Source organism: Triticum aestivum, chromosome 3A (assembly GCF_018294505.1).
Source record: "Triticum aestivum cultivar Chinese Spring chromosome 3A, IWGSC CS RefSeq v2.1, whole genome shotgun sequence".
Taxonomy (NCBI): domain Eukaryota; kingdom Viridiplantae; phylum Streptophyta; class Magnoliopsida; order Poales; family Poaceae; genus Triticum; species Triticum aestivum.
In genome coordinates this window covers 726,855,542-726,880,938 of record NC_057800.1, presented here as the reverse complement: position 1 = coordinate 726,880,938, position 25,397 = coordinate 726,855,542, and the positions used below count along the sequence as shown (strand labels likewise).

Sequence of the window (25,397 nt, the reverse complement as noted above, 5' to 3'; positions counted from 1 at the left end):
TCACCTGATACTTCGCCCATGAAGAGAGCTAATTGATGAGCTCATCTCAGCTCTGGATTTCCGACTCCAGGGAGTCCGAAGGACCAGTTTATAGGAGAAAGGTGGAAACCTGCAGAGCAGGGATGGACGCAAATTAATGTTGACGGAGCCATCTCAGTAGACCATGGAGTTACTCATTGCTGGGACGGGTGCAATTGCTAGACCATTTGACGTTGTACAGTCAGATGCAAATCCGCCAAACACTTGAATAAATTACCTTGATGGCGGGTACCAAAAAAGAATATAACTAGTCCTGAAATCGCACCATATGATGCATACAAATTCGGTGAAAAATATATCTGACAGAAAAAAACTTGGGTGAAATATAGTATAGGCGCAGGCGAGTACTAGACGCAGGTGCGCCGGCCTAAAGTTGGGCCGGTCGCACCCTGAACGTCCGATACATCCCTCGTCGTCTTGGACGGAATCAGGCTGGCGCGTGCTCAGGAGGAGAAGGCGATGGCGTGGGAGGGAAGACGACCGATGGAAGTGTGGTGGAGGTTCACGTGCGAAGCGATTGGGTTTGACCCCTTTCGGAACGCACGCACGGCCGTGTGATCCTGTGGGATTCAACGCCGGACCGCCTGTCGGCTATAAACGTTTCCCGTATGCAGGCGCAAGTATTTAGGGAAAATGCTCACATTCTAAAAAGTGACGGGAGATGTTGGCTTGGGAGCGTGACCGAGACTTGAGGAATTTCCGGACGACCGATAAAACAAAACGAGTATATACTATAGTAATAATAAAAAATAAAAAATAAAGAAAAAGGAAAGAAGTGAAGGTCGCCGCCGCCGCCGCCGCCGCTGTGCTGGCTGCGCAACGCGGGCGGATCGAAATAGCCGCCCACCCGCACCCACGGGAAACTGCCGCTCGTTTGGCGTCTCTAGCCATCAAACAGCAGCCCAAGCCCAAGGCCGGGGCCTCCGCCTCCGCCTCCGCCTCCGCGCGCCGTCGTCTCTTCCTTCCTTCCCCGCTCGCCGTCGCCGTCGCCGCAGCGGTACGTACGCACGCACGCACGCACGCACGCCGCCGCTCCCCGTCCCTTCGCCGGCGGCGGCGGGGGATCGGCCCCCGCTCTGGTGGTGGTGGGCGCGATCAGGGGTTCCGCTCCGCCCGATCTGGCCTGACGGCAGCGAGCGCCGATTGATTGATACATCGATGCCGTGCCTGCCGTCCCTCATCTGACCCTTACTAGTTACTAGTACTAGTTCTGTACATGCTCTGTTTGTGTTCGGTCTTATTTTATCACTGTATTTTATCTATCGGGAGAGATCTGGATCCCACACCGCCCCCGTCGCTGTCCTTGCTAGAGCAAGCTAGAGCAAGCTGCCACTGCCACCCACCAAATCTCTCGCAAACCTGCAGAAATCATCTCTTCCACACATTTTTATTTTCTGCATGCATGCTGCGTTCATCCCAGGGTCGCTGACGCTTACGCTGAATTCATCTTGTGCTTCTGCAGATCGTCGACGACAATGTGGGGCTGGGGCAAACAGGAAAAGGCTCGTGACACCCGGTAAATTCCCCGGAAACCGAGAGACATCATTCTTCACAACCATTTATTTTTTGCTTTTGCATAGTGCCGCGTCAATCCAGGGTTGCTGACGTGTAGGTGAAATCCCCGTGTGGTTCTGCAGATCGTCGTCGACAATGTGGGGCTGGGGTGAAGAGGAAGAGGAAGAGGAAGAGGCTCATGACGAGCATGCCACCCGGTAAATTTCTCGGAAACCGCGAGAAATCATTTTTCCCAACAATGTTTTTTTTGGCATAGTGCGTTCACCCAGGGCCGCTGACGCGTAGGCGAAATTCCTGTTGTTCTGCAGGTCGTCGCCGACGATGTGGGATGAAGACGAGGAGACTGATGACGAGCATGACACCCGGTAAATTTCTAGGAAACCGAGAGAAATCATTTTTATTTCTTGCACATTGCGTTGATCCACGGTTGCTGACGCTCACGCGGAATTCGTGTGGTTCTGCAGATCGCCGCCGACATCGTGGGACGAAAATACTGATGACGAGGACGTTCCTTCCGAGAGTTCCGAGGACGTTCCTTCTGGGAGTTCCGACGACGTTCCTTCCGGGAGTTCCGAGGAAGTTCCCTCCGGGAGCTCCGAGGAAGGGGAGCCCATGTACAATTACAGCACAGTGGATGAGGTGAGTCACAAGCAGACATTGTCCCAGTATGGTCACTCTGTTTCCTCATGCCTATCAAGTGTAGATACATTCCTCTGCTACTTATGTGTACACTCTTTGCTCTGAATCCTACCGCTGTTTGTTGAGCATAAGTTACTTCAGCGAAAAGTCAGACACAGGCGGTCACCCAGCTTATTCTAGTGTCCGCTTGGTTAAAACCTCAGTGTGTTGCTCAAATTCTGCGTCCCTGTTATTCAATCTTTGACGCGGTCTTCTTGATAAACGTTGCGAAATGTCATATCCTGGCAGGGTATAAAATGTTTTAACCTGTATGCTACATGCCCTAATCTGCATAACGTTAACTGTTTCTCCGAGCCACACATTTACCTTCTGTTTAAAATATTTTCAGCTACTTTATCTCCATTTTAAAATTATAAGTAAATAAAATCGTATCCACGTCATGTTGTCGTGCGCTTGCATTCTCTAGACATTTGGTACTAATTTGGATATATGAAGGTCATTACTGCACTGAGAGAAGCTGGGCTTGAATCATCAAATCTGATTTTTGGCATTGACTTCACCAAAAGCAACGATTGGTCAGGTAATGTTACTTCTGTATCACTGTCACTGTCAGATCTGCCGTTTTACCCAACAGGGTCCCTGTCGTTTAACTGACCTGCTGGATTTCTGTAGGTAAGCATTCCTTCGGAGGAGAATCTCTGCATGCCATTAGCCGCACCCCAAATCCATATGAGCAAGCCATTTCTATTATTGGGCGAACACTATCACCTTTTGATGATGATAACTTGATACCATGCTTTGGATTTGGTGATGGTAAGTATTCGCTCACTGTGTTTTCCTTTTCTATTTTAACTTTCTTTCAAGGAAATTTTGTACTTCTTCTGTGACTTGATGAAATGTAATTCAAACCTGTAGTTTCTACATGTGATCATTCCGTCTTCAGCTTTTACGAAGATTACCGTCCTTGTTGTGGTTTTGAGGAGGTTCTTGACAGATACAAACAAATGATTCCATATTTGGAGCTTTCAGGTAATGAAGGCTTATTCCCCTTTTTTCATTCAGTAGAGATTCTGGGATTGTAAAACCATAACAAATCTGAGTTTTATCTGTCTCAGTAACTTTGACACTGGAGACAGTCTTTTTCTAATCGATGAACTGTTTTTACGACAAGTTATGTTTTTAGGTAGCCATATAGTGCTGTGCTCTGTTTCCTTGCTTCAACTTATTTGATGACGTGCACGCCAGACCTGCTGACCCCTCCCTGCATTGATGGATAGCTAGCCGTACAGTTTTCTGTTTTTTGTTTCATTTATTCCAGGCCTCCTTTTGTTTAATTTTGTTGGCTTTTCCTTGCTTTGTGTTCATTTGGTCGCCTGTACAGGTTGCGTCATCTTATACTTCCTCCTAATACAAAATAACACACATTCTGTTGCTTATTTGAGAAAAAAAAACTTATTTGATAATGTTCCCAGATTACCCTAGGACCTTGTGTGGGAGCTTCTATGCACTGGGTCTGTCCTTTTTTTTTATTACCCTAGGATAGCACACTGCAAATAGTTCTATGTAGTGCATCTTTAAGTTTCTGACATCACTTGTTGATAAGGTTTATATCCTTGCGATTGTTGCATCATGATTACACACATTATTTTGACAAAGACAAAAGGTATTTGCAGTATAACTCATGTATTGTGTTTTGACTGAATAATTTTGTATCTATGACCCCGTCTCTGTTTAGGGGCAGCTGAATACTTCACCAGCAATACTTAAATCTTTTGTTTCATCCATAATTTGGTTGAGCTGGTCACTGTAGGACCAACTTCTTTTGCACCTCTTATCTACGCGGCGATTTCAGTTGTTGAAAACAGTAACTACCAACATCATGTCCTCGTCATCATAGCTGATGGGCAGGTAATGTGTTCATTGTAGCAGTAAATTCTTCAATGGAACTTCATCCCTTTTGCGTGAGTCTCACTTGAGCAAAAGTTGCAGGCAACCACCTCAAATTCTTACAGCATCGTAAGTCCACAAGAAGAGGCAACTATACAAGCACTTATTGATGCTAGGTAAATGCAGTTCATCTATTGTTATTCGACTTGGTGTTGTTGTATTACTAACTAAAGCCTTTTTGTTTGCTAGCTTCTATCCTCTTTCAATTGTGATGGTGGGAGTGGGCGATGGACCATGGGATGAAATGCAACCTGCTGATGAATGTATTCCTAGCAGGGCTTTTTACAATTTCCAGGTGATTTAACAATACTATTATGTTGCTTCAGTTCCAATTTTTTTTGTTGTGCCCCACACAGAAAACAGTGCTGCCTTCAATGCTAATGATTCTAGCTGTGTTTCTTGGACTTGATGATGTGGGAAGGCTGATGATTCCAATAAGAAATAAAATAACACATTTTGTTGAGATTAATTTACTTTGTGCCGTTGCCTTCTGATTAGAAGAATTTCAGATTTGTGTTGCATTCATATATCTATTGATGCAGTTATAACCTTGTTGATAAACTACTGCAGTTTGTGAACTTTACTGACATCATGTCAACAAGCAAGGATATGGAGAAGAAGGAGGCTGCATTTGCCTTTGCAGCTCTGATGGAAATACCCACTCAATACAAAGCGGCCCAAGGCCTCCTACCTCCAGAGTACTCGCTCTTCTTCATTCTTGGCGTCCCTGCATTAGTTATCCTTGGCATCCTTGTCATATTCTCATTTGCCGGCGTCATACTTATTGTCTTATCCTAAACTAATCTCTCAGGTGGCACGAAGAAATGGCTGACCCTTGGATGATCCTTCCGCCACCAATTGAAGTCCTTGAACGTGATGATGCTGTTGCAGCTACCTATGCTCCAGCCACAATCTTCCAGTTAACCGACGTTGGCAATGACGCTTTGGATGAACAGGTTGGTACCTTCAGGCTAGTAGTAAGTCCGCGCCATATTCATTTTTTTTACAGTCATGGCCTCTTATTAGACTCTGTTTTTGTAAAACTTGTAGGTATGCCCCATCTGCTTAAGGAATCCGAAGGACATGGCTTTCCAGTGCGGTCATCTGGTAAGCCTCTCTAGCGCCGGACAAACTCGACTTGTGAACTTACAATGAAACCCCGACTTTACTATGAACAAACACGGCTAAATTCAGATACAATGAAGTAGTAGCTCTTTTCTTGGATGAGTGCCTGATCTAACCTCCTTTGCCCTTCTTTTTCTGTCCGAAGACATGCAGGGAATGCGGCCCGACATTATCGACCTGCCCCGTGTGCCGTGTCCCGATCACGCATGAGGCTCTTCTCGTAAGGAGGGCGCGGCCTTCTGAAGCGGAGGATCCGCCGTTCCATCCAATTTGGTATCAGGAGTAATTAAGGAGCAAGAGGTTGGAAAGACAATCTGGTCAAAAAAAAAAAGGTTGAAAAGACAAAGATACATGAATAGAACTTTACTTTATATATGTCCGGAACCAACTATGTTTCAGACTTCCAGTGACCTGTTGATTGCACCGTTTATTACTGTCATCATGTACAAAGTTGCAGTGGTAGTTAACTGTGTTTTTTCTGGTAAAACCTGAATGGAATACCAGCAATTGTGTTACAGTATGATCTGCATGACTCTTATCTTCATACCGCCGACCTGATACTTCCACCATTAAGGATGCAAAGCGGGCAACCCGCGAAGCATTCTCGTGTGTTTGCACAAAGTCAACCTAGTGTAATCCCTCCCTTGGCATTAGCATAAGGTTGACTTTCAGCATGCTCACATTCGAGCTTTCGAGGGTTCCGGTTGCATAGCTACTCGCCATGTAGCATACTATTGTTTCTTATGAAAAATCATGGAAGACGAACGGACTGGTAATACAACAAACTACCGAAAGGCTAAAATTTGACATCGGAATTTTAGGCATGTCAAATCGAACATTTTTCATGGCAATTTATATTGGCGCCAAGATGGCAAATTTAGTTTGAAGCATGGTAATTTTTGATAAAAATATGAACTAAGGCAGATTTGTCATGCTCAACTAAACTTGACATCCTCGACGAACACAACTTGCCATGAAAAACGTTTGTTTTACCATGCCTAAAAATCCGACTTTCACTGGATATACAGGTCCAAAAAATATGGGTTGCAGAACTAGGGTTGTCAATTCACTAAAGACTATTATTGACACATAGTCAGTGCAGCGAGTTGAAATACTTTGTGCGCTGACAGGGGCTTCATATTCGTTGTCCGATTCGGCGAACCCAAAACCAAAATAGAGCCCTGCTCGTCGTGCTCTTGGTATCATCCTCGCGCGTCACTCCGCCCTCTGCCCCACAACGCACTGAGAGGAGCAACTCAACGTTCTTCCCTAGAAAGGAAGGAAGACTCCCAACCGTCTAGGGTTTCTCCGACAAGCCACTTTCATTATTGTGTGAACGCTATCACCTTTTGATGATGACGATGACTTTGTTGAATGAAAAATGAGATAAACGAATGATCGAACAGACACTTATTTCATTGATCTTTGAACTATATATACAAGATGAAGAGACACCTAGAAAAGGCACCGGTTACAGTTATGAGAGAGGGAAAGGATGCGTCTGTACGGACACATGCGTCTGTACGCGGCGTCGGTTCGGTGTTGGACACACCAGTTAGACCAATGACAGTTCACTAATTAGCACATATTAATTAGTAAACCCCATGTGGTAATTCTATTTCTAACACTCCCCCTTGTACAACACCGCTTCTTGAATAATCTATCATTCAAGACTTCTTGTATATACGATGTTCATCTTGAGAAATCTTGTGTATGATCTTGAAAGTCTCCCCCAAAAACCCTGTGGGAAAAATATGAGGAGAATAGTGTTGATATGTTGCTAAAACTCCTTTAAACCCAGTGGGAAAAATAAGAAGAAAATGATGCAACATATAATGGTTATTGTCTCTTTTGACTCGATATATGGGAAACTCGTAAATTTAGAGAAAATAAATATGCCGTATATGCTTTCCTAAAAAAACCCGGTGGGGAAAACAGAAAATATGACATATGATCTCATGTTGATATTACCTCATTAAAAAACCTTTAAGAGAACCTATAAAGTAAACTCATGAAGGGAAAAAGAGTATAATATGATGCTTTGAACAAGAACAATTTAGGAAGATACCCCCCCTGATTCTTGCAAATTCCGAAGCCATCACATACCAATTCCATGAACATATTTCTGGAATGTAGAAGTTGGTAGAGACTTGGCGAACAAATCAGTCACATGATTTGACTTGCAAGATATGGAATATAGCAATATTTCTTATTACGTAACTTGTTTTCATCTGGGCAACACAAGCAACATTATCTTTGAGATAATGGTTGGTGGATGTAGCCATTGAGGTTTGTTTCCGAAGACTTTCATGGGATATTGGCTACCACACCTAACAGGAACACAAAGTTTATCTACGATCTAACATAGTAGGGATCTGATCGATGCATCCAATGATATTGGTGTCCAGATTTCTCTGAAACTGAAAAACTAGGACAAGATGTTTGATGCCTTGGAAATATTGAAAGATATTCTTGATCCCCAATTAATTATATGTGGTGGGTCCAATGGCACTAGGATATGAAACTTTATGTCCCAATATCGCACTCCCATCAACTCATGGTTTTGATGGATCTTTCTCTATATCTAGGGAATAAAGCCATACGAGTTGTGGATGCATAAGATTTGTCCACAATGAATTTCTCCAATATATTTTGGATATAGACAACACGGTGTACCATAGTGTATGAGTGAAGGCGCTCGAGGTTTCAACCTGATCCTTCAACTCAAATTCTATCATTTAGATGATCACATGCTTAACATGCATGGGTAATCATTAATGTAGGAGTAATCCTTGTGAATAAGGAACTCACTATGTCGGCTGTACCAAATGTTCCGACAATAATAAGCCATATGGTGACTTATTGATTTCACACAATGTATGTTGCGTTTTGCATTTCGATTCAGAAGTGAGATTCCATCGGGAACCATCTACGTGAATCTAGTGACCCACATGGATATGTAATCACTACATCTATCAACTACAGAGATAGATGATTTTGTACTGCCAATAATATAAGTTATCGGAAAGAGATTCCACCTCTGGAGAATAGTTGGGTATCTGCATGAACCCTTGTGCTACAATACTTGCTCTATGTTTCACCACCTCATTGTTCTCAATTCCATTTCCAGAAGAAAACTAGCTATTTCTTATAAATACCTTCCCATTATTGAGCAAGAGTATTTCTACCTAGATTATACCCTTTGCTCGAGTCCAGTCCGAGTGTTGTTCACACTTTGCCATGGCCATGGTCTTTGGATCTGAATCATTTGAAAGGTTTTTGCAATCTAGTTGAGAAATGAATGTCGACAGTTGTAGCCTTCCGGTTATATGTTTCTCCAGAATCTATATATCAATATATAGTTGATGAAAATATCGTTACCCATGGTGACTGCTTGCGATTTCCCAATGCGGTTGAGTCAGGTATTCCGATGTCCCGGCCATTGTGTGCACTATGACCTGGGTTGGTGGAGGTTTCTCATCCACGAGGTGTATACCACCCATTAGGTGTCTGTCAACGTGAAGTTGACTTGCATTTACTGATTCAGAGGCCTTGATATCCTTGCTTGCAAGAAGCTGAATCCTGGTGTATTATTGTCGTACTTCTCCCCCTGTTGCTTTGAGCGGGGAGTTGAGTGGTTTTAGTTGGTACCTCCACTCTTTCCGACATATTTTTGCAGGATTGTAGGATTGCATGACACCTTTATAGTCAGTAAATGAATCTGGCAGGTTATTTGCAATGTGTTGCAAATCTTCTGAACGCATGGTTCAGATCTTTGAGTACGTGGATTTGAGGCAGAAATGTGTTGAACATTCCACTAATTTCATGGCATTCTTTATGGTACTTGAAATCTCCCCCTAATGCCTGGAAATGTTCCTCATTGAATCAACATACTGGCCTTGAATAACTCCCCATGTGAGGGGCTTGAGGTATTGACAGTAATGCAGTTATTCCTCACATAGATTCCAACTATATGTTGAGGGGCCAATGATGTATGCCGGGTGGTGATATCGGTATGCAACCGAATTACCGCAGATGGGAAATACTTGGTAGATTTCCACGTAACACAGATAGAGGGGAATAATATTATGCAGTTTGGTCATGAGCGTGCAAGATTGCATGACTCCAACGTAAGGTTGGTAAGTTGAAATTTCAAAGTAAAGATCATGCAATGAGCTCAATTCTTTGGACGGGATTCTACCAAACAATTTTGAGTCTAGACATTAGGACAAATTGCTAAACTTCAATCCGAGGGCCATAGAGAAGGCACTCAAGGAGAATTCTGCAATGTTATCTATTCGATTTGCTTGAAATCGATGTCAAGCTAATGAGCCAATGGTTTCATGTGAATAAAGCACACACTTAAGACCATCATGTAGATATGTCTTTTAGAACCATGGAATACCTGAATAGTCTACTCAATGGTTGGGAAGAGCCACTTACCTCGACTTGATGCATTCAAAGAGTCTGAGTGGTTCAACATACACTTTAAGGTGTGCGAGCCTTAAAATTTGCCTCCCTGTTTCACATGTAGTGCACACAAAATCCAAATATTGTTAGAATTTATAGCATAATAATAATCATAAACCATTGGAATTCCTGATAGTTTCAGTTTCAACCCAATGTCCGAATGACCAAGACGAGTATGCCAAGTTTGTCACGCAAAAGACACTCTGGAAAACTATCTTATATGCAACATGTGCTACAGGTTTTGTAGTAAGTGTAGTGCAATGCCGATTATACATAGAGAATGTGCTTCCATATCCGTTGCATATGGTAAAGAGAAGATATTTCTCTTTTTTGTCATCATGAGTTTCACTATGGAAACTATTTTGACGGACCTCTATAGTTTAGTAGGGTATGAGTTAAACCCGGAAGGAATAAAGCATCCCGACGTTACTCGAGTACCCACAAGGATAGTAAATATGACTCGAGTTGAGACAACAAATACCTCATCGCATCTAGTGATTTTAAAATATCTCATTTATCTCAACGAGAATGGAAATCACTTCTGAGTATAGAGTTCGTGGTGAATATGTCCACATGGCACAAATCATCTTTCATCAGATTGACCCCCCGTAGAAATCTATATATAGACATGAACATTCTCAAGAAAACCACTGCCAGATATATAGAATACATACAAATGTATTCGTATCAAAATGCTGATACAATATATTGTGATATCAATATATGATGATAAAAATAATCATGTTCATATTAGAACATCAGAAATGGACATAAATAAATAGATCACTAAGGAGATCGAGGGACTAAATGTAGTCTCCAAACATGTCAGTTGATGCATATTCAACGTTCATGTTCTCCGTGCTCATAGGGTCCCATGACAGTGTTGGGGAACGTAGTAATTTCAAAAAATTTCCTACGCACACGCAAGATCATGGTGATGCATAGCAACGAGAGGGAGAGTGTTGTCTACGTACCCTCATAGACCGTAACCGGAAGCGTTATGACAACGCGGTTGATGTAGTCGTACGTCTTCACGATCGACCGATCCTAGCACCGAAAGTACGACACCTCCGTGATCTACACATGTTCGGCTCGGTGACGTCCCATAAACTCATGATCCAGCAGAGTGTCGAGGGAGAGCTTTGTCAGCACGACGGCGTGATGACGGTGATGATGAAGCTACCGACGCAGGGCTTCGCCTAAGCACTACGACGATATGACCGAGGTGGATTATGGTGGAGGGGGGCACCGCACACGGCTAAGAGATCAATGATCAACTTGTGTGTCTATGGGGTGTCCCCTGGCCACGTATATAAAGGATGGAGGGAGGAGGAGGCCGTCCCTTATAGGGCGCGCCCAAAGTGTGGAGAGTCCTAGTAGGATTCCACCTCCCACATGGAATAGGAAAAAGGGAAGGGAGAAGGAGAAGGAAGGAAGGGGGCGTCCCCTTTCCCTAGTCCAATTCGGACCAGTCCATGGGGAAGGGGCGCGGCCACCCTTGAGGCCTTTCTCTCCTTTCCCGTATGGCCCATTAAGGCCCAATACGAATTCCTGTAACTCTCCGGTACTACGAAAAATAACTGAATCACTCTGAACCTTTCCGATGTCCGAATATAGCCTTCCAATATATCTATCTTTATGTCTCGACCATTTCGAGACTCCTCGTCATGTCACCGATCTCATCCGGGACTCCGAACAAACTTCGGTCATCAAATCACATAACTCATAATACAAATCATCACAGAACGTTAAGCGTGCGGACCCTACGGGTTCGAGAACTATGTAGACATGACCGAGACTCATCTCCGGTCAATAACCAATAGCGGAACCTGGATGCTCATATTGGTTCCTACATATTCTACGAAGATCTTTATCGGTCAAACCGCATAACAACATATGTTGTTTCCTTTGTCATCGGTATGTTACTTGCCTAAGATTCGATCGTGGTATCTCAATACCTAGTTCAATCTCGTTACCGGCAAGTCTCTTTACTCGTTCCGTAATGCATCATCCCGCAACTAACTCATTAGTCACATTGCTTGCAAGGCTTATAGTGATGTGCATTACCGAGAGGGCCCAGAGATACCTCTCCGATAATCGGAGTGACAAATCCTAATCTCGATCTATGCCAACTCAACAAGTACCATCAGAGACACCTGTAGAGCACCTTTATAATCACCCAGCTACGTTGTGACGTTTGGTAGCACACAAAGTGTTCCTCCGGTATCCGGGAGTTGCATAATCTCATAGTCATAAGAACATGTATAAGTCATGACGAAAGCAATAGCAATATACTAAACGATCAAGTGCTAAGTTAACGGAATGGGTCAAGTCAATCACATCATTCTCTAATGATGTGATCCCGTTAATCAAATGACAATGCATGTCTATGGCTAAGAAACTTAACCATCTTTGATTCAACGAGCTAGTCAAGTAGAGGCATACTAGTGACACTCTGTTTGTCTATGTTTTTTTTGAACAAAAGGGGTTTCCCCCCTCCCCATTTTCATTGACAAAAAACGGGGAACAACATCCAGGTGGATCTAGTAGCTCTCGGGCCTAGCCAGAGTAGCAGGCCAGATTACATGAGAACTAAGGAACAGTAGAGGCCGCATAGGGCAACTAAAAGTTATCAGGGATCTCTGAACCAGACAGCGCCGACTATGAATGGAGAGATAGCTAGCTTATTACATGAGTTTTGTTCCTCTCGCAGGAGGCATCAGCCAGAGTGCGCCTTGAGCATGAAGCCAGCTAGTTCCCCCTTCGCTCCAGCCCTCGTCTTCCCTACCACGCAGTGCGTAGCAGCTCGCCTCTTCGCCGGTCCAGCAGCCGGAGACAACGCCATAGTAAGACCGATTGATCTTCCACGCACAGGATCTTCCATTGGTGAAGTAGTGCACAAGCTCTCCCCAAGATCACCTGAGTACTTGTCCACGACACGCTCTGGAAACAAATATCATTACGCATGGTCCAGATGCTCCAAATGGCAGCAACACAAGCAATGTTGATAACAGTCTTTTTGTTATTAGCACCCCACAGAACAGAAAGTTCCAACATAGTGGGTTTTTAAAATCAAAAGAATCAGCAATATCTTTCCAAATCTCTTTTTCCACCACACAGTCAAAGAACAAGTGATGTACTGATTCATTTTCACTACAAAAAAACACATGTCTTGTCCTCCACTGGTCATCTCTTGGCCAGGTTATCCCTAGTGAGGATTTTATTATGAAATGCCAGCCAAACGAACACCAAATACCTGTGAGGTACCATAATTTTCCAAAAATTCTTCCACATAGGGGTATATACCCCACCCCAGTTTATCACATTATAAAAGGATTTTACATAATACACCCCAGATGCCTCCATCATCCATATGGGGCAGTCCTCTCCATTGTTCGGTTTGTCTATGTATCCACACATGTACTAAGTTTCCGGTTACTATATATAATTCTAGCATGAATAATAAACATTTATCATGAAATAAGGAAATAAATAATAACTTTATTATTGCCTCTAGGGCATATTTCCTTCAGACAGCAGGATAGTCATTTTATTGCTCGGTTCTAGAAGAACATCATGCAAACAACCGACTTCCATGATGGTGTCAGGTTGAAGGTTTGAAGTGAGTTTCAAACATTTACCCTTGAGGTTCTTTGCGTCCCGGTGGCGTGGCTTGGATTGCGTGCGCTATCCCATGGGAGGCAAGACTGAGCTTGATGTCCATGACCCGCTTAAGTAAGTTGTGGCCATTGGGGGCAAGAGCCTCAAACTACTTAGCCATCGATTACTTATAGGGGCAAACCAGAGATAGTTAATTTACGAGTAGTAAATTAAAGACCATCATGGTTAGTGTTGTAATGTATTTTGCAAAAATAATGGATATTTCAAGAACTTAGCTTGAAACCATTAGTGTGAATCTCAAATTGCTAAGTATGACACCTTGAAGATAATTTCTAAAATGGAATAGATCTCACATCATTAGTGGAGTATAAAATACTCACGCTTCGAAGGCCTTATGTCATAACTTAATTAAATGTTCGAGAGAGCACATTGGCACTCATAATGTCAAATATGATAAAATGTAGGCTTAAAACAGTAGGTGTAGATAAATCTACACATACCTCATGATCACAAAACATCAATTCGAATAAATCACTTTGTATTTTGCATCTATGTTTGCAAGAAATTAAAATTTCAATTGCAAATAGACGTAGTTAATCTCGACACGTGATAAACGTGGAAATGTATTACATCAACTTAAGATCTGGAATACATCTCGGTACTCAAAAAAATATAGTACTAATGTAGTGAATAATAATGATGTTGCAAACTTGATGTCAAGTGAAAAACTTGAATTGTATGGACCTCAAATTAAAATGAGATGATCTTGTATCAAGTTGCAAGGTAATTCAGCGGGGTGAATTAATAATTTGCGAGAGAAAATTGATCTCAATCGTAATGAGATTGTTTTGCGAGAAAATAATAATTCTCAATCGCAAATCTATATTGTTGTGCAAGAAAACTTAATCTTAATTGTGGAAAACATGTTCTAGAGAATCTGATATGTGGTAAACACATTGAACATGTCAAGTATCAACATACACATATTTCTGGAATTTTAAAACTCAACAGAAAATGGGTTAAATGCATATCAACTATTTCTCATATTAAGCCTGGCTCCATCAAGATGAATTGATTTTTATTTGCAAGAAATTGAAAATCTCAATTGCAAATAGTCTCTACTCCTAATGGAGCAGTTGGTAGTCCGCGTTCCGGGTTTTATTTTCGTCCCATCTCACCCGGTCTTTTTTGGTACTTCTTTGTTACTTCCTCCCACCTCCCCCTCAGAGAGACGGTTTTTTTCGTCCTTCCTCCCACCTCCCGCTTCCCAACTATTCTCCGCTGGACCGTCCAGTGATGTGAAGGTAACGTCTAGCGATGCCTGCGAGCGAGGTCGAAAAAAAGCCTACGAAAGAAAACCTGTGAAAGAAAACGAACGAAAAAAACCCACGACCGAGGCAACGCACACCCTCCCTCCGCAAACCCTAGCCGCCGCACGAGGGAAGAGATGAGGGACATGACGTTGCGTCCAGACATCTCCGCCGCCGGCCGTGCACGGCCGCTCCTCCACGACGACACCAACCGTCCAGAAGCGGAGTCGCCGCCTCGACCCGGGGTCCCCCCGTCCCCGTCGTGGTCGGCGCCACGCCCATCCCGAGGCACCACCCGCTCGTTGTCAGCACGCCCGAGCTTGCCAAGAAGTTCGCCGTGCCGCGGAGGGGCTCCTGGGGCCGAGAAGCATAGCGGCGCCGGCGATGCCGGGGTGCTCGCATCACCCAAGGTTGTCAGGCCCATTGCGCTCAACTTCGAGGAGAGGACGCCCATCAAGGAGCGGCCATCGCCAGCGCGGAGCTCGGCGTCGGTCAAGAAGAGCACCACCATCATGCCCAGGCTGGTGACACGCGGCTGGAGCTTCGTCGCCGACAGGGCGACCCACCTCCTCCTCCACAGAACAAGATCCCAAAGGGCCGGTTCCACCTGTATGTACTCTGCACACCTGAACTGAACATGTTCTGTCTTGCAACTTCTGAAGCTGATTTTAACTGAAGCTTAAAGTGTATGTGCAGGAGAAGAGCTCGATGAGCTGCACGGCTCACGCACGATGAGCAGGAGGCCCAGGGAGAAGGAGCCCTCCTTGCTGGTCTCCGACGGCCGGCGTCGGCAGCACAACCGCCTCCTCCAAGAGGAGGCCCTCCTTGTCGGCCTCTCCCGTGCTGGTGCCAGGGAAGCTCAATGCTCTCGGCAAGGTAAGTGATCACATTCAGATGGGCTCTTCTCTCTGTCAGTTTTTCTATCTGCCTTTTCTTTGAACTGATCCGACGCTGGGAAATTTTATTTCAGGAAACCAGGGAGCAGGCGCACAATCAATGGCAAGCCGAGTCGACAGGTGACTTCACACATCAAATCGAATCAATGGTGATTTTCTACTGGCACATCAGTGCAAAAAAATGACAATTGATAGCCTCTCCTTTAGCTATCATACCATGTGTTGTGTCACTAAGTTACGATCTCAGCTGCGGTCTACATATTTTCAGATTACTGAAGTTTAATTATAGCCCTCCAATGCAGTATCTGTATGCTTTACAAAATTATCCGAGTATTGCAAAATTGCATGATACATCAAATTGGAGCGTAGCCTACATACTTATGGACTGTGGATTTATGTTGCTTATTTAGAGGCTACCGTACATGGATCAGGTATGATATTGATTGCAGAAATTTCTATACGACTCTTGCGAATTTCAACCTTGTTCTTCTCCATGATTTAGGAAAACTACAACTATTTGGTGCACGATCTAAAATAGCTGCAGGCTAATCCTCCGCTAATGTTCATAATGTTATGTGGTACACAATATGGGTAAAGGAGAGCACATTGCTCTAATGTTTTTGCATATGATATTAAATCAGACATTTCAGTGGATAATATATGGTATTGACTTGGACATTGGTGCTGTGGAACAATCTAGCAGGTATTGGATCTTATAGAATTATAGAGTTGGCAGAGTCTGAAAATCATGGTGTTGGTGTTTCAGCCTATCAAACGCTAACCCATCTCGCGGTGCGCCACCGTCCGTCGCGGCCGCCCCCGCCACCTCCCGCCGCGGCCGCCGCCCCCATGTCCCACCGCGGTCGCTGCCCGCGCCAATGACCCCTTCTCCCGCCGCCGCGCCACGGGTCCACTTCGCCATGAGCTCCAGCGCCGACCATCCCGCCGCTGCTCGTGATCCCCTCTTCCATCAGCTCCACTTCACCGGAACCGTAAGTCCACATGAGTATGCGTAGGAGGTTCACCAGATCCTCCTGACATGTTCTTCCTTCTCCAAAAATATTTTCTTTTATGTTTAATTCTTCGTCATATGATCGTTTCCTATTACCCCAGTGCAGGCCAGTTTGTGATGTTAGATAGTAGTTGTGTAATATATATGCTAGACAAGGTTTTGTACTCCTGATTCTAATGTTTCGTTCCTCACGCCTGAATTCAGGAAAATCAGCCAAGATACACAACAAACATATCAACCGCAGCTATCTGCTATGCGCACATGTGCGAAAACAAACTAATTAATCCTTTGCCGTAGACAATACTGAAGCACTAACACAAACAAGATCCTTCTGAAGATAGTCTCTGAATGCAAATGATCATGACTTATGAATTTGGAGCCATGGCCCATGTGTAGGCAAGGGCAATGATCCCATTTACTACTTGAGCGGTCCAACAGAGGTATTTCTATTTTTCTATCCTCAGAAGAAAAAAACAGTGAAAAGAAGATAGAGCTCGTTTAGTTGTTTCTACAAATCTTCGACAACACGTTTATAACAATATCACCAGCCTAAATGCTTGTTACTTACAATATTTTTAATTTAGTTGACCTCTTGAATTCAGATTATTGAAGGTTGTTTCTGAAGTTGTGATTGACTGGAACCAAAGGAAAGTTGGAGACTTTTTTGGTGTCAATTGCTTGGATTAAGTGGGAGTGAAGATGTTCTTTCTGTCTATATCTGGTTCTATTATTGGCAAATTTGTGCCTTCGAGATTGCTGCGAGTGTTTGTGTTCTCGAGCTGAAAATTTAGATTATTACCATGTTTGGTCTCCTGAATATAAATCATGATTCTTTGCATCTCAATTGCAGACCAGCAGACTTTTCCGTCCTCATATTCCCCGGATTCGTTTTCTGCGATCAAGCGCCCGAGCGGTTGCATCTCGACGGCAGGTGCACGCTCCATTTCAGTAGTATACTTCAGTCCAGAAGTTTTTTGGGTCTCTCTAACTTTTTTGAGTGGTTTTTCTAGTTCCCTTTACAACCGAGTTAGCTTTATACTATGAGCAGTGAGCAAGTCATGTATAAAGCAAAAACAAAATATTGGTCTGCTATCAAATGGTACATTTATTTGAACTCTAAGGGCAGGTTCAGGGTCTCATGAAGAGGGTATGTGTTTGTATTAGGTGAGATCTGAACTGATTCTGACCAATGTGGAATTAATTTTGTTGTTGATGGATCTGCAATTATTTTTATGTGCACAGAAGTGCCGTAGTTGAGAAGCCTGAGAAGAATATATCACTTAGGTACAGATTCGAGCTAGGGTTTTTCATTTTCTCCTTCCAATCCATTTATCATGCGATAATTTGCCCATAAAAGACATACATGATGGTCGTCGTTGGACAGACTATATTTGTTTACTTCTACCCATAAATTTAAAGTTCTGAACATGTATATTACACATCTCTTGCAGGATATATTAATATTAAACTATGTGTGCGTTCCACTGCATTCATCTATTTAAGGCATGATATTTGTAAGCTTGGTTCAGGCTGCGCCGCATCTATCTATATAATGCACAATATTTCTATGCTTGGTTCAGGTTGTTTCTGACAATCATTGGCAATCTGTCCCTATGTCATTCCTCTTATATATACATAATAACTGTCTACACAGATCAGAGTGTGTGTATGAGGGTCGTTTCCATTTGTGTTCTGTTCCCTTTATTATTTTATCGATGTAAAACCCTTGACAAATTATCCATTCCTTTTTCGCAGATCAGAAGGTTTTGCAGTTGACAAGCTTACAGGTTTGAGCACCCCGAACAACGGGGTGGACCCTTTGACCTGTGGGTTCTGCTGGTACCAAGAGAAGGAGGTTCCTTTTAACCTGCAGGAGCTCTGCCAATGGCAGTGTGCTTTCCTTGACAATGACGTGGTACTGCACGTATGCAAGATGCAGCGAGTGAAATCGGCGCAAGAGGGCATCTTGCAAGCAGCACCAAATCCTATATTATGGGACCGAGTGAGTATCTCAAAGAAGAAATAATTTTTTTGATGTAGGAATATCTGTAGGCTGATTATGCTTTGATGTATAAATCGCGGTAGCACTTAGGTAAAATATAAGTTCTTAGCCAGTTCAATAGTACTTTTGTTGAACAAAGCTCAATTGACATTACGCTAAAACCTCGAGAATACCTGAGGGGACAAGGCAAGTGTTGTTTGTAATGACTTGTGTTATGATATTGCAAAATAGATTAGACGGAAAAGTACATAGCATTGCCATGGAATATTTAATACTTTTAGATCTGCCTGTTCATATGATGGCATCCACAAAATCCTTTCTACCATGTGGGTGTGTTTGTGTTAGAATTGTTTCACGCAAATAGTCAAATTATTTTCTATGTGTATGCTTCTCCTTTTATCAACTTATGAGAAATTATATTAATGGGACATGCTTTATTTGCAAGATATAGATGTCTTAACTTGATAAAAGGATTATATATCGAATGTGTCTGTGCGACTGAAGATGAGGCATACTTTATTTGAAAATTTATATTGAGTGTGTTTGTGCGACTGGAGATGGAGGATGGCTTGTGCTCTCTCTTGTGCGGTTACCATGGTACTCCGGCCATTATGAACAGGTGTTGTGGCGGTGGTAATGTGTTCCAACTTGGACGGCGTTGCCCCCATTCTGGTGTACGGAGCTAGAGATGTGTAGTGCTATGGATGAAAGTCATGTGCAGCTTAGGTCTGTGCCGGTGGCGACGACGCCTGTGGGTGCCGTTCCACTCCTTGGAGGCATCGTCGAGGTGTGTCGGCATCTTTCCCCTCACATTGGTGTTTGGTGGTTGTCTCCAGGCGAAAGCCTAGGTTCTCATAAATAATATTCAACAAATTGGAATTTATTTAGCAACCGATTTTTATCTTTCCTTTGAACTCATCTATCTATCTATATCTATCTATCTATCTATCTATCTATCTATCTATCTATCTATATCTATACCTATACTAATTACAAACTCCCTAGAAATCCCCAGGTTAATCAGTAATTAGGAGCCATTGATCAGGTGGGACCAAATTATTACGGTGTAGATCTCTCATGAATCTCTCCCCAAAAGAAAAAAAATCTTATAGATATTTCTCTCACAACTGAAATTTCTCAATGTCTCATGCGTAGAAAAAGTCTCACTTATCTCTTTCCCACAACCCCATTCAATCTCAGAAAACAATATAAACAATCTCTCACGTATCTCTCTCCAAATAGGGAAAAACTTTCACGTATATCTCTCCGCACGTGTAAAAGAAGTCTCACGTATGCATCTCTCCCACAACCACACTCAAACAATTTGGAAAAGAAAATCCACCACATGATCCTAATGCATAATTTTTTTCCTCTAATTAAAGCAATTTCTATCTCTTCCGGGAAAAAAACTAAATCTACTCCACGGTCTCTTCCTCATTAGTACTCCATGATATCTTCCTCCATACTTCATGGACTCTTCCTATTCTCCATCGGACTTTCCCCACGTGGAAAATAATTCCATCCACGACTTCTTCCTCTTCTCCATGATCTCTCTTTGTGTCTCCGCCAATGAAAAACGAATGCATAGCCTCTCTGAAGCTGAACAAGGTAGGTTTGGAAATTGATTCCGTGTGCTTAAGGAGATTATCAGATCAATCCTCATCAGGATCAGGTTCGTTTTCTTGCTGGTTTACACTTCAATCCGTCGTTAGATTTTCTTTGGTTGTGGGTCTCCCTCTGACACCTATTCTTCATGTTTCACTGTCATGCCGCTGTCGACGTCCATCAATATTGGTTGTAGATGTGAGTTGTTGCCGCCGCGGAGGCAGATACTTCTGGGCCTCTTCTCTCTCCGACACTGTGTGCACGTGCACATCGCCTTTCTAGCCAGAAAGATTGAACACACGTTTATTTCTAGAGGCTATAAAGTTTTTCTTCATCCGAATTGATCTATGGCATTGGAGGACACATGGTTTCCCAATCCCTGCAAAAAACGATATCTAATAACCTCCTCCTTGATGATCTGCCATGGAGCTTTAAAAAAAGGAAGACGGTCTATCATGGAGGAAACACTATCCGGCAGCCGTCTAACCTCAGAATTCTGATCCCTGATAGATTTGTGTCACAACTTCAAGGTGAAGAATTCACATGTGCCTGTACGTGCCCTCTACACCTGGGTCGATTTCCTCCTCAGCTGCGGCGGTGGCCAATGTGTGCATCATCTCTTCTCTTTCCAATCAGGTTTGTGCGTGTTGCTCAACCAGTATTTACTAATTGTGTTGCAGAGCTGTCTGCCTGTATTTACTAATTCTATGATGCTCAATATCTTGTTGCTTTTTGCCAAATTAGCAATCCGGCATATGCATCCACTTGCAAGGTGCAATCATTTGAGGCAAGGACATTCATTGTCAAACAAGCACTACTATGCTGCTAATAACAAAAATTAAATTGCATTAGGATTCATGAACTACTTATTTTCATCTTATATATGCTGACCTTTTCCTTCTTTCAGTTAAAAATCATGCATGTGTCCTTCGTGTTATATTACTGTAACCTTTCATACACATATAGGCCGTGAACTTAACAAGTCAAGTTTAAAAAGTTCCAACAATTCATGACCATAAAATTTTAATGCAGTTTGTCTAGCACTAAATGCCAGACTAAAAATCATGAGAGGATCTGATGCATCCGTCTGTAGGTTTTACCAGTAGATATGTGGAACATTACTTGTATTTGTGTTTCCTACCATGTTTGGTTACATTCATTGATCCCTGACCCCTTAGGTCTATTGGGAAATGTATACTTCGGCAGATTTCTCAGTTTTAAGTTTTATCCTTGAGCTGGACATCAGGTATCCACCTCTGAAATCACACTTATGGGTTCACCCTTTTTTCACCTGAGGCGGGCAGCCGCGATGGCCACTAGAAAAGTTGGCTCTTGCTTTGGTGTTTGGTGGGCAGCCGCATCCCGCCCCTCCTCCAACCTGAGCTACCGTAGATTACAAGTATATTCTTATGAGAAATTACATCTTTGTTTGATTGAAAAAAATTGTTTGTACATTTTTGGGGGAAGTTTTGTATTTCAATTATAAAGCCAGTGTAGGGTCAGGGTGTGCATTTTTTACAATGTGGTTTGGCCATACCTGTGTCTAGAAAGTGTTTTCCCTTGTAGTACCTTCATGAGATTTTGACTTCTTACCCTAACTCGAATTATGACATTGCAGATGCTGGGTGCAAAACTCCAACAATACTTCCATCTGCAGCAACAAACTCTGGTAGAGTTAACTCACGTCAGCATAAGGCATGAAGCTTTGGAATATGCAGAAAAAGTACTTGCACTAAGAGGTAATTTACAGTTAAAATATCTCCTTTATTTGGTTTAAGAACATGTTCTGATGTTACTTTTGATTTGTATATAAAATTCTAATAATTCTGCAGCAAGTCTTTCTCGAGGAAATAGGAAAAACTGCAACACTTTTTTTGTCTTTTTGAAGATGCACCATGGACCATAGTAAAAAATATCACGAACAGATGTATCTAGCATTGAAATGCGCCTAGATACACCCGTTTGAGCGAGAAGTAATATGGATAAGAGGGAGTATCACTTTTTGATGTTGCGGGGCACCATGGTACATGTACGTGTCAAAAACATCAAGTTCAAAACTTCGTGGCATGCTTCCACCCAATGATTAGTCAACATGATATCAAATTTCAAGGTTGGGGAGAATCATAATGGACTACTGTACGTAGATGGACCTTGCTTGTGGCAACACTATAACTATATGTACATAAATTTGGTTCTGATATATTCATGCTAATTTCCTATAATTATTTCTAGGTGCATTTGGATGCAAGGAACCATTGGTGCGCATATGCTACTGCCACAAAATCAATTTCCCATCTACTTCTTATTTCAGTCACATGAATGGTATCAATGCAAAGTAAGATTGCATTCTTATTCCATTTATTATTGCCCAAATCATTTATCATAGTTTAGACGACATACTCATCTTGCTTCCAGTTTCCTCGAATGGCCTCTCAATCCATGTTCCAGATCATTAGATGGCACGCATGTATGATGTATATACTTTGCCTTTACTCTGCATTTTTGTTTGTCCTTTGTTTATGTTTCGATGCCCATATTTCAGCAATTAGCAAGTGCTGCAACATACTAGGAAGAAGTTCTTGTGGTCCGGAGTTGGAAGGATCAATAAAAACAGTAATCAGTCACTTGCTTTCTTTCTGAAAACATATCTGAAAGGAGGCTTGTTTGACATATGTTTCAATGCTCATATTGCAGGGTTTAGTGACTGCATCAACATTGTAGGAAGAAGTTCTTGTTTTCTGGAGTTTGAAACATCAGTAGTACGCTGTTGAGATGCTCTTCGACCCTTTTTTTGACAAACACAACAATGTAGCTACTCCATTGAATAACTTACCTTGTGTTGGTATTCATCGTTATAAATAACATTGAGTCTTGTTCATCATGAATCTGTATAAATATGTGTTGTGTTCTCTTTCAGAGAAGTGAACTTTGAGAACCCTCCTCATTCCGATCAATGAAAATTCCAAGGCTGAAAGTACAAACTTGATAAGACAAATTGATAGACTTGGAGAGAAAAATGGGTGTATTTGGACCTGGATGGTAACATAGGCATATTTGGAATAGGGTGACAACGGAGCAGAAATGGCCAAAAGAGTTTGAGTGGAAGGGCTTGTGGAAGAAGATATGGAATGACAACGATGCGATTTTGTTGTGTGATTGTTGTATGTATATTTGAGGTCCTTAGGAAAAGAAGTCTCAGTGAGGTAAAGTGATGGAGACACATCTTAGGTGGAGATGAAAGGAGAACTCGGAGACAAATAGAGCATTATTCGTAGTTGGTTTGTGAATGAACATCTGGTGGGAAGAACGTTTTCATGTCCATATGCCCCCTTTTCTTAGTATTTGTACTAAGGTGAGGTGCATTATATATATATATCATTTGTTGGTGGTGTTCCATGTTGCGCATGCAGTAGAGTGAGACAACAGAACACCGACATAGAAGCCACATGCTGAGAAGGGGCAATAGATTGAAAGGATAATTTATATTGGAATAGGGGGGAAGATACTTGAGTTTGTGTTGTGGTTGAACATTTGTTGGCCCGTGGCAACGCACGGGCAGTCTCCTAGTAGATGTAATTAATCTCAACATGTAGAATAACATGTAATCAGTCTCGATCCCCTTGGGCCAACTAGTCAGCCCACCTGCGCTGCCATCACCATTCCCTGCAACCGCCACCCAAACTCGTTGCTGCCGCTCACCGGCGGACGGCTGGAGCCACGCCGGCTCCATCTTCGTCCGAGGAGGAGTCGACCTGGACCACGTCCGTGGGGCCAAGCTTATCTCTCGCCTCTCCGTGAGGAGTAGATCCTTTGCCTACACCAGCTCACCTTTACCCCGCTTGTCGCTCCGATGGCAGCAACATGGTGAGGAAGACTAGTTCGTTTTGTCCGATGTCTAGGTCTAGTCTTATTTTCTCGGGAGACGTCATTTAGTCGGAACGACATCATAAACTCATAAAGATCGGAGGGCCGCGCCGGCTGTGAGTCCGCGCTCGTTTCGGGTCACCTCGGCGCGTGCACCCCCTCCTCACCCTCCACATCGACCGGATCACTTGGCAGATCTATGCTCGAGCCTAACAATAAATAGCTCATACCAGACGATATTTAATTGTCATGAATTTAAAAATCTAATATTTATACTACACATTTTTACTTTATATAATTTGTTGTTATAAATGTATATATATATATATATATATATATATATATATATATATATATATATATATATATATATATATATATAGTAACGCTATTCTAAGCGTGAGTGTAGAATAGCTTATTCTACACCCCCAGTAACACTCTGTACAAAATCTAGTAAAACACTATATAAAATGTAGTAATTCTGGAATATTTTTTTTACTATCCAAGTTTTTAATTTCCACCATTGTCAAAAAAATTACTATATTTTGTATGCTACATTACTATTTTTTGTATAGAGCATTACTAGGGGTGTAGAATAAGCTATTCTACACTCACGCTTAGAATAGCGTTACCCTATATATATATATATATATATATATATATATATATATATATATACACGCTAAACTATGCTTGAGCGTAGTTAACTTATTCTACGCTCCGGCCATCCTACCGTAACGAAGCAACCAACCAAATCCACCCCGCATGTAAACTTCCCTCCTGTAGTAATTGGTGGTAAAAGGATCCATGGGTATTACTACTGGAAACTAAGTGTATTACGATAGAACCTAAACCTACGATTAAGTCATAAAAGAGTCTACCACATTTACTACAAACTGCAAAGTGTTTTACCATCAAGTTTAATGTCAGATTAAGTAGTAAACGAATCTAGTATTTTTACTACAGAACATTAAGCATCTTACAGAATGAACAAAACAATTATTCCATGGGTTGAGCACTGAATAGCACGTGCATATGTAGTAAATAGGTTATCATTTTTACTACATGTTACATAGGACTTTACCACCGATTGTTCACGCAAGCTTTCACAGTAAAGAGACCAGTAAATTTTACTATATCGTACATAAGACATTACTATCAATTTATGATCATGCCTATATAGTAATGAAGTTAACATTTTTACTACATGTCACACAGGCTATTACTATCAATTTATGACCATGCATCCATGGTAACGAAGTCAACACTTTTTACTACATGTCACATAGGCTATTACGATCGAGTGGGAAGAGAACCATGAGGATGCGCGCATGTTTTCTTGTTGATTGGGT

The 25,397-nt window shown here is 42.3% G+C and overlaps 2 protein-coding genes across 14 annotated transcripts; both read left to right on the top strand.

Annotated features, from left to right (window-relative positions):
• Positions 1-758: 758 nt before the first annotated feature.
• Positions 759-5,785, top strand: LOC123063525 (E3 ubiquitin-protein ligase RGLG3). 2 transcript variants are annotated; one of them, XM_044487334.1, is made up of 15 exons: positions 759-1,036; positions 1,502-1,555; positions 1,677-1,751; positions 1,863-1,919; positions 2,019-2,193; positions 2,689-2,773; positions 2,866-3,006; positions 3,109-3,222; positions 4,004-4,101; positions 4,183-4,256; positions 4,330-4,435; positions 4,711-4,838; positions 4,952-5,096; positions 5,191-5,247; positions 5,411-5,785. In XM_044487334.1, exons 2-15 carry the CDS (start codon positions 1,515-1,517, stop codon positions 5,549-5,551), a joined length of 1,437 nt encoding a protein of 478 aa, XP_044343269.1. In that variant the 5' UTR covers positions 759-1,036; positions 1,502-1,514; the 3' UTR covers positions 5,552-5,785. The 2 variants fall into 2 exon arrangements, with proteins under 2 accessions (XP_044343269.1, XP_044343270.1); XM_044487335.1 differs by having other exon boundaries at positions 792-1,036; positions 1,652-1,751.
• Positions 5,786-14,731: 8,946 nt separating this feature from the next.
• On the top strand, positions 14,732-23,476 carry LOC123063523 (uncharacterized). 12 transcript variants are annotated; one of them, XR_006430380.1, is made up of 13 exons: positions 14,732-15,275; positions 15,363-15,542; positions 15,637-15,711; positions 15,831-16,554; positions 16,779-16,837; positions 16,916-17,014; positions 17,177-17,505; positions 17,585-17,858; positions 18,330-20,817; positions 21,800-21,920; positions 22,014-22,317; positions 22,414-22,794; positions 22,876-23,474. XR_006430380.1 is itself a non-coding variant. In XM_044487332.1 (11 exons), the coding sequence occupies exons 6-11, from the start codon at positions 17,274-17,276 to the stop codon at positions 22,728-22,730; spliced, it is 624 nt and encodes a 207-aa protein (XP_044343267.1). In that variant the 5' UTR covers positions 14,732-15,275; positions 15,363-15,542; positions 15,637-15,711; positions 15,831-16,554; positions 16,779-17,014; positions 17,177-17,273; the 3' UTR covers positions 22,731-23,469. The 12 variants fall into 12 exon arrangements, 1 of the variants encoding a protein (XP_044343267.1); XR_006430376.1 differs by lacking the exons at positions 17,585-17,858; positions 22,014-22,317 and having other exon boundaries at positions 17,177-17,338; positions 17,425-17,505; positions 18,330-18,576; ... (1 more) ...; positions 22,724-22,794; positions 22,876-23,467; XR_006430375.1 differs by lacking the exons at positions 17,585-17,858; positions 22,014-22,317 and having other exon boundaries at positions 15,637-15,682; positions 15,865-15,993; positions 16,065-16,554; ... (5 more) ...; positions 22,724-22,794; positions 22,876-23,466.
• The last annotated feature ends 1,921 nt before the right edge of the window (positions 23,477-25,397 follow it).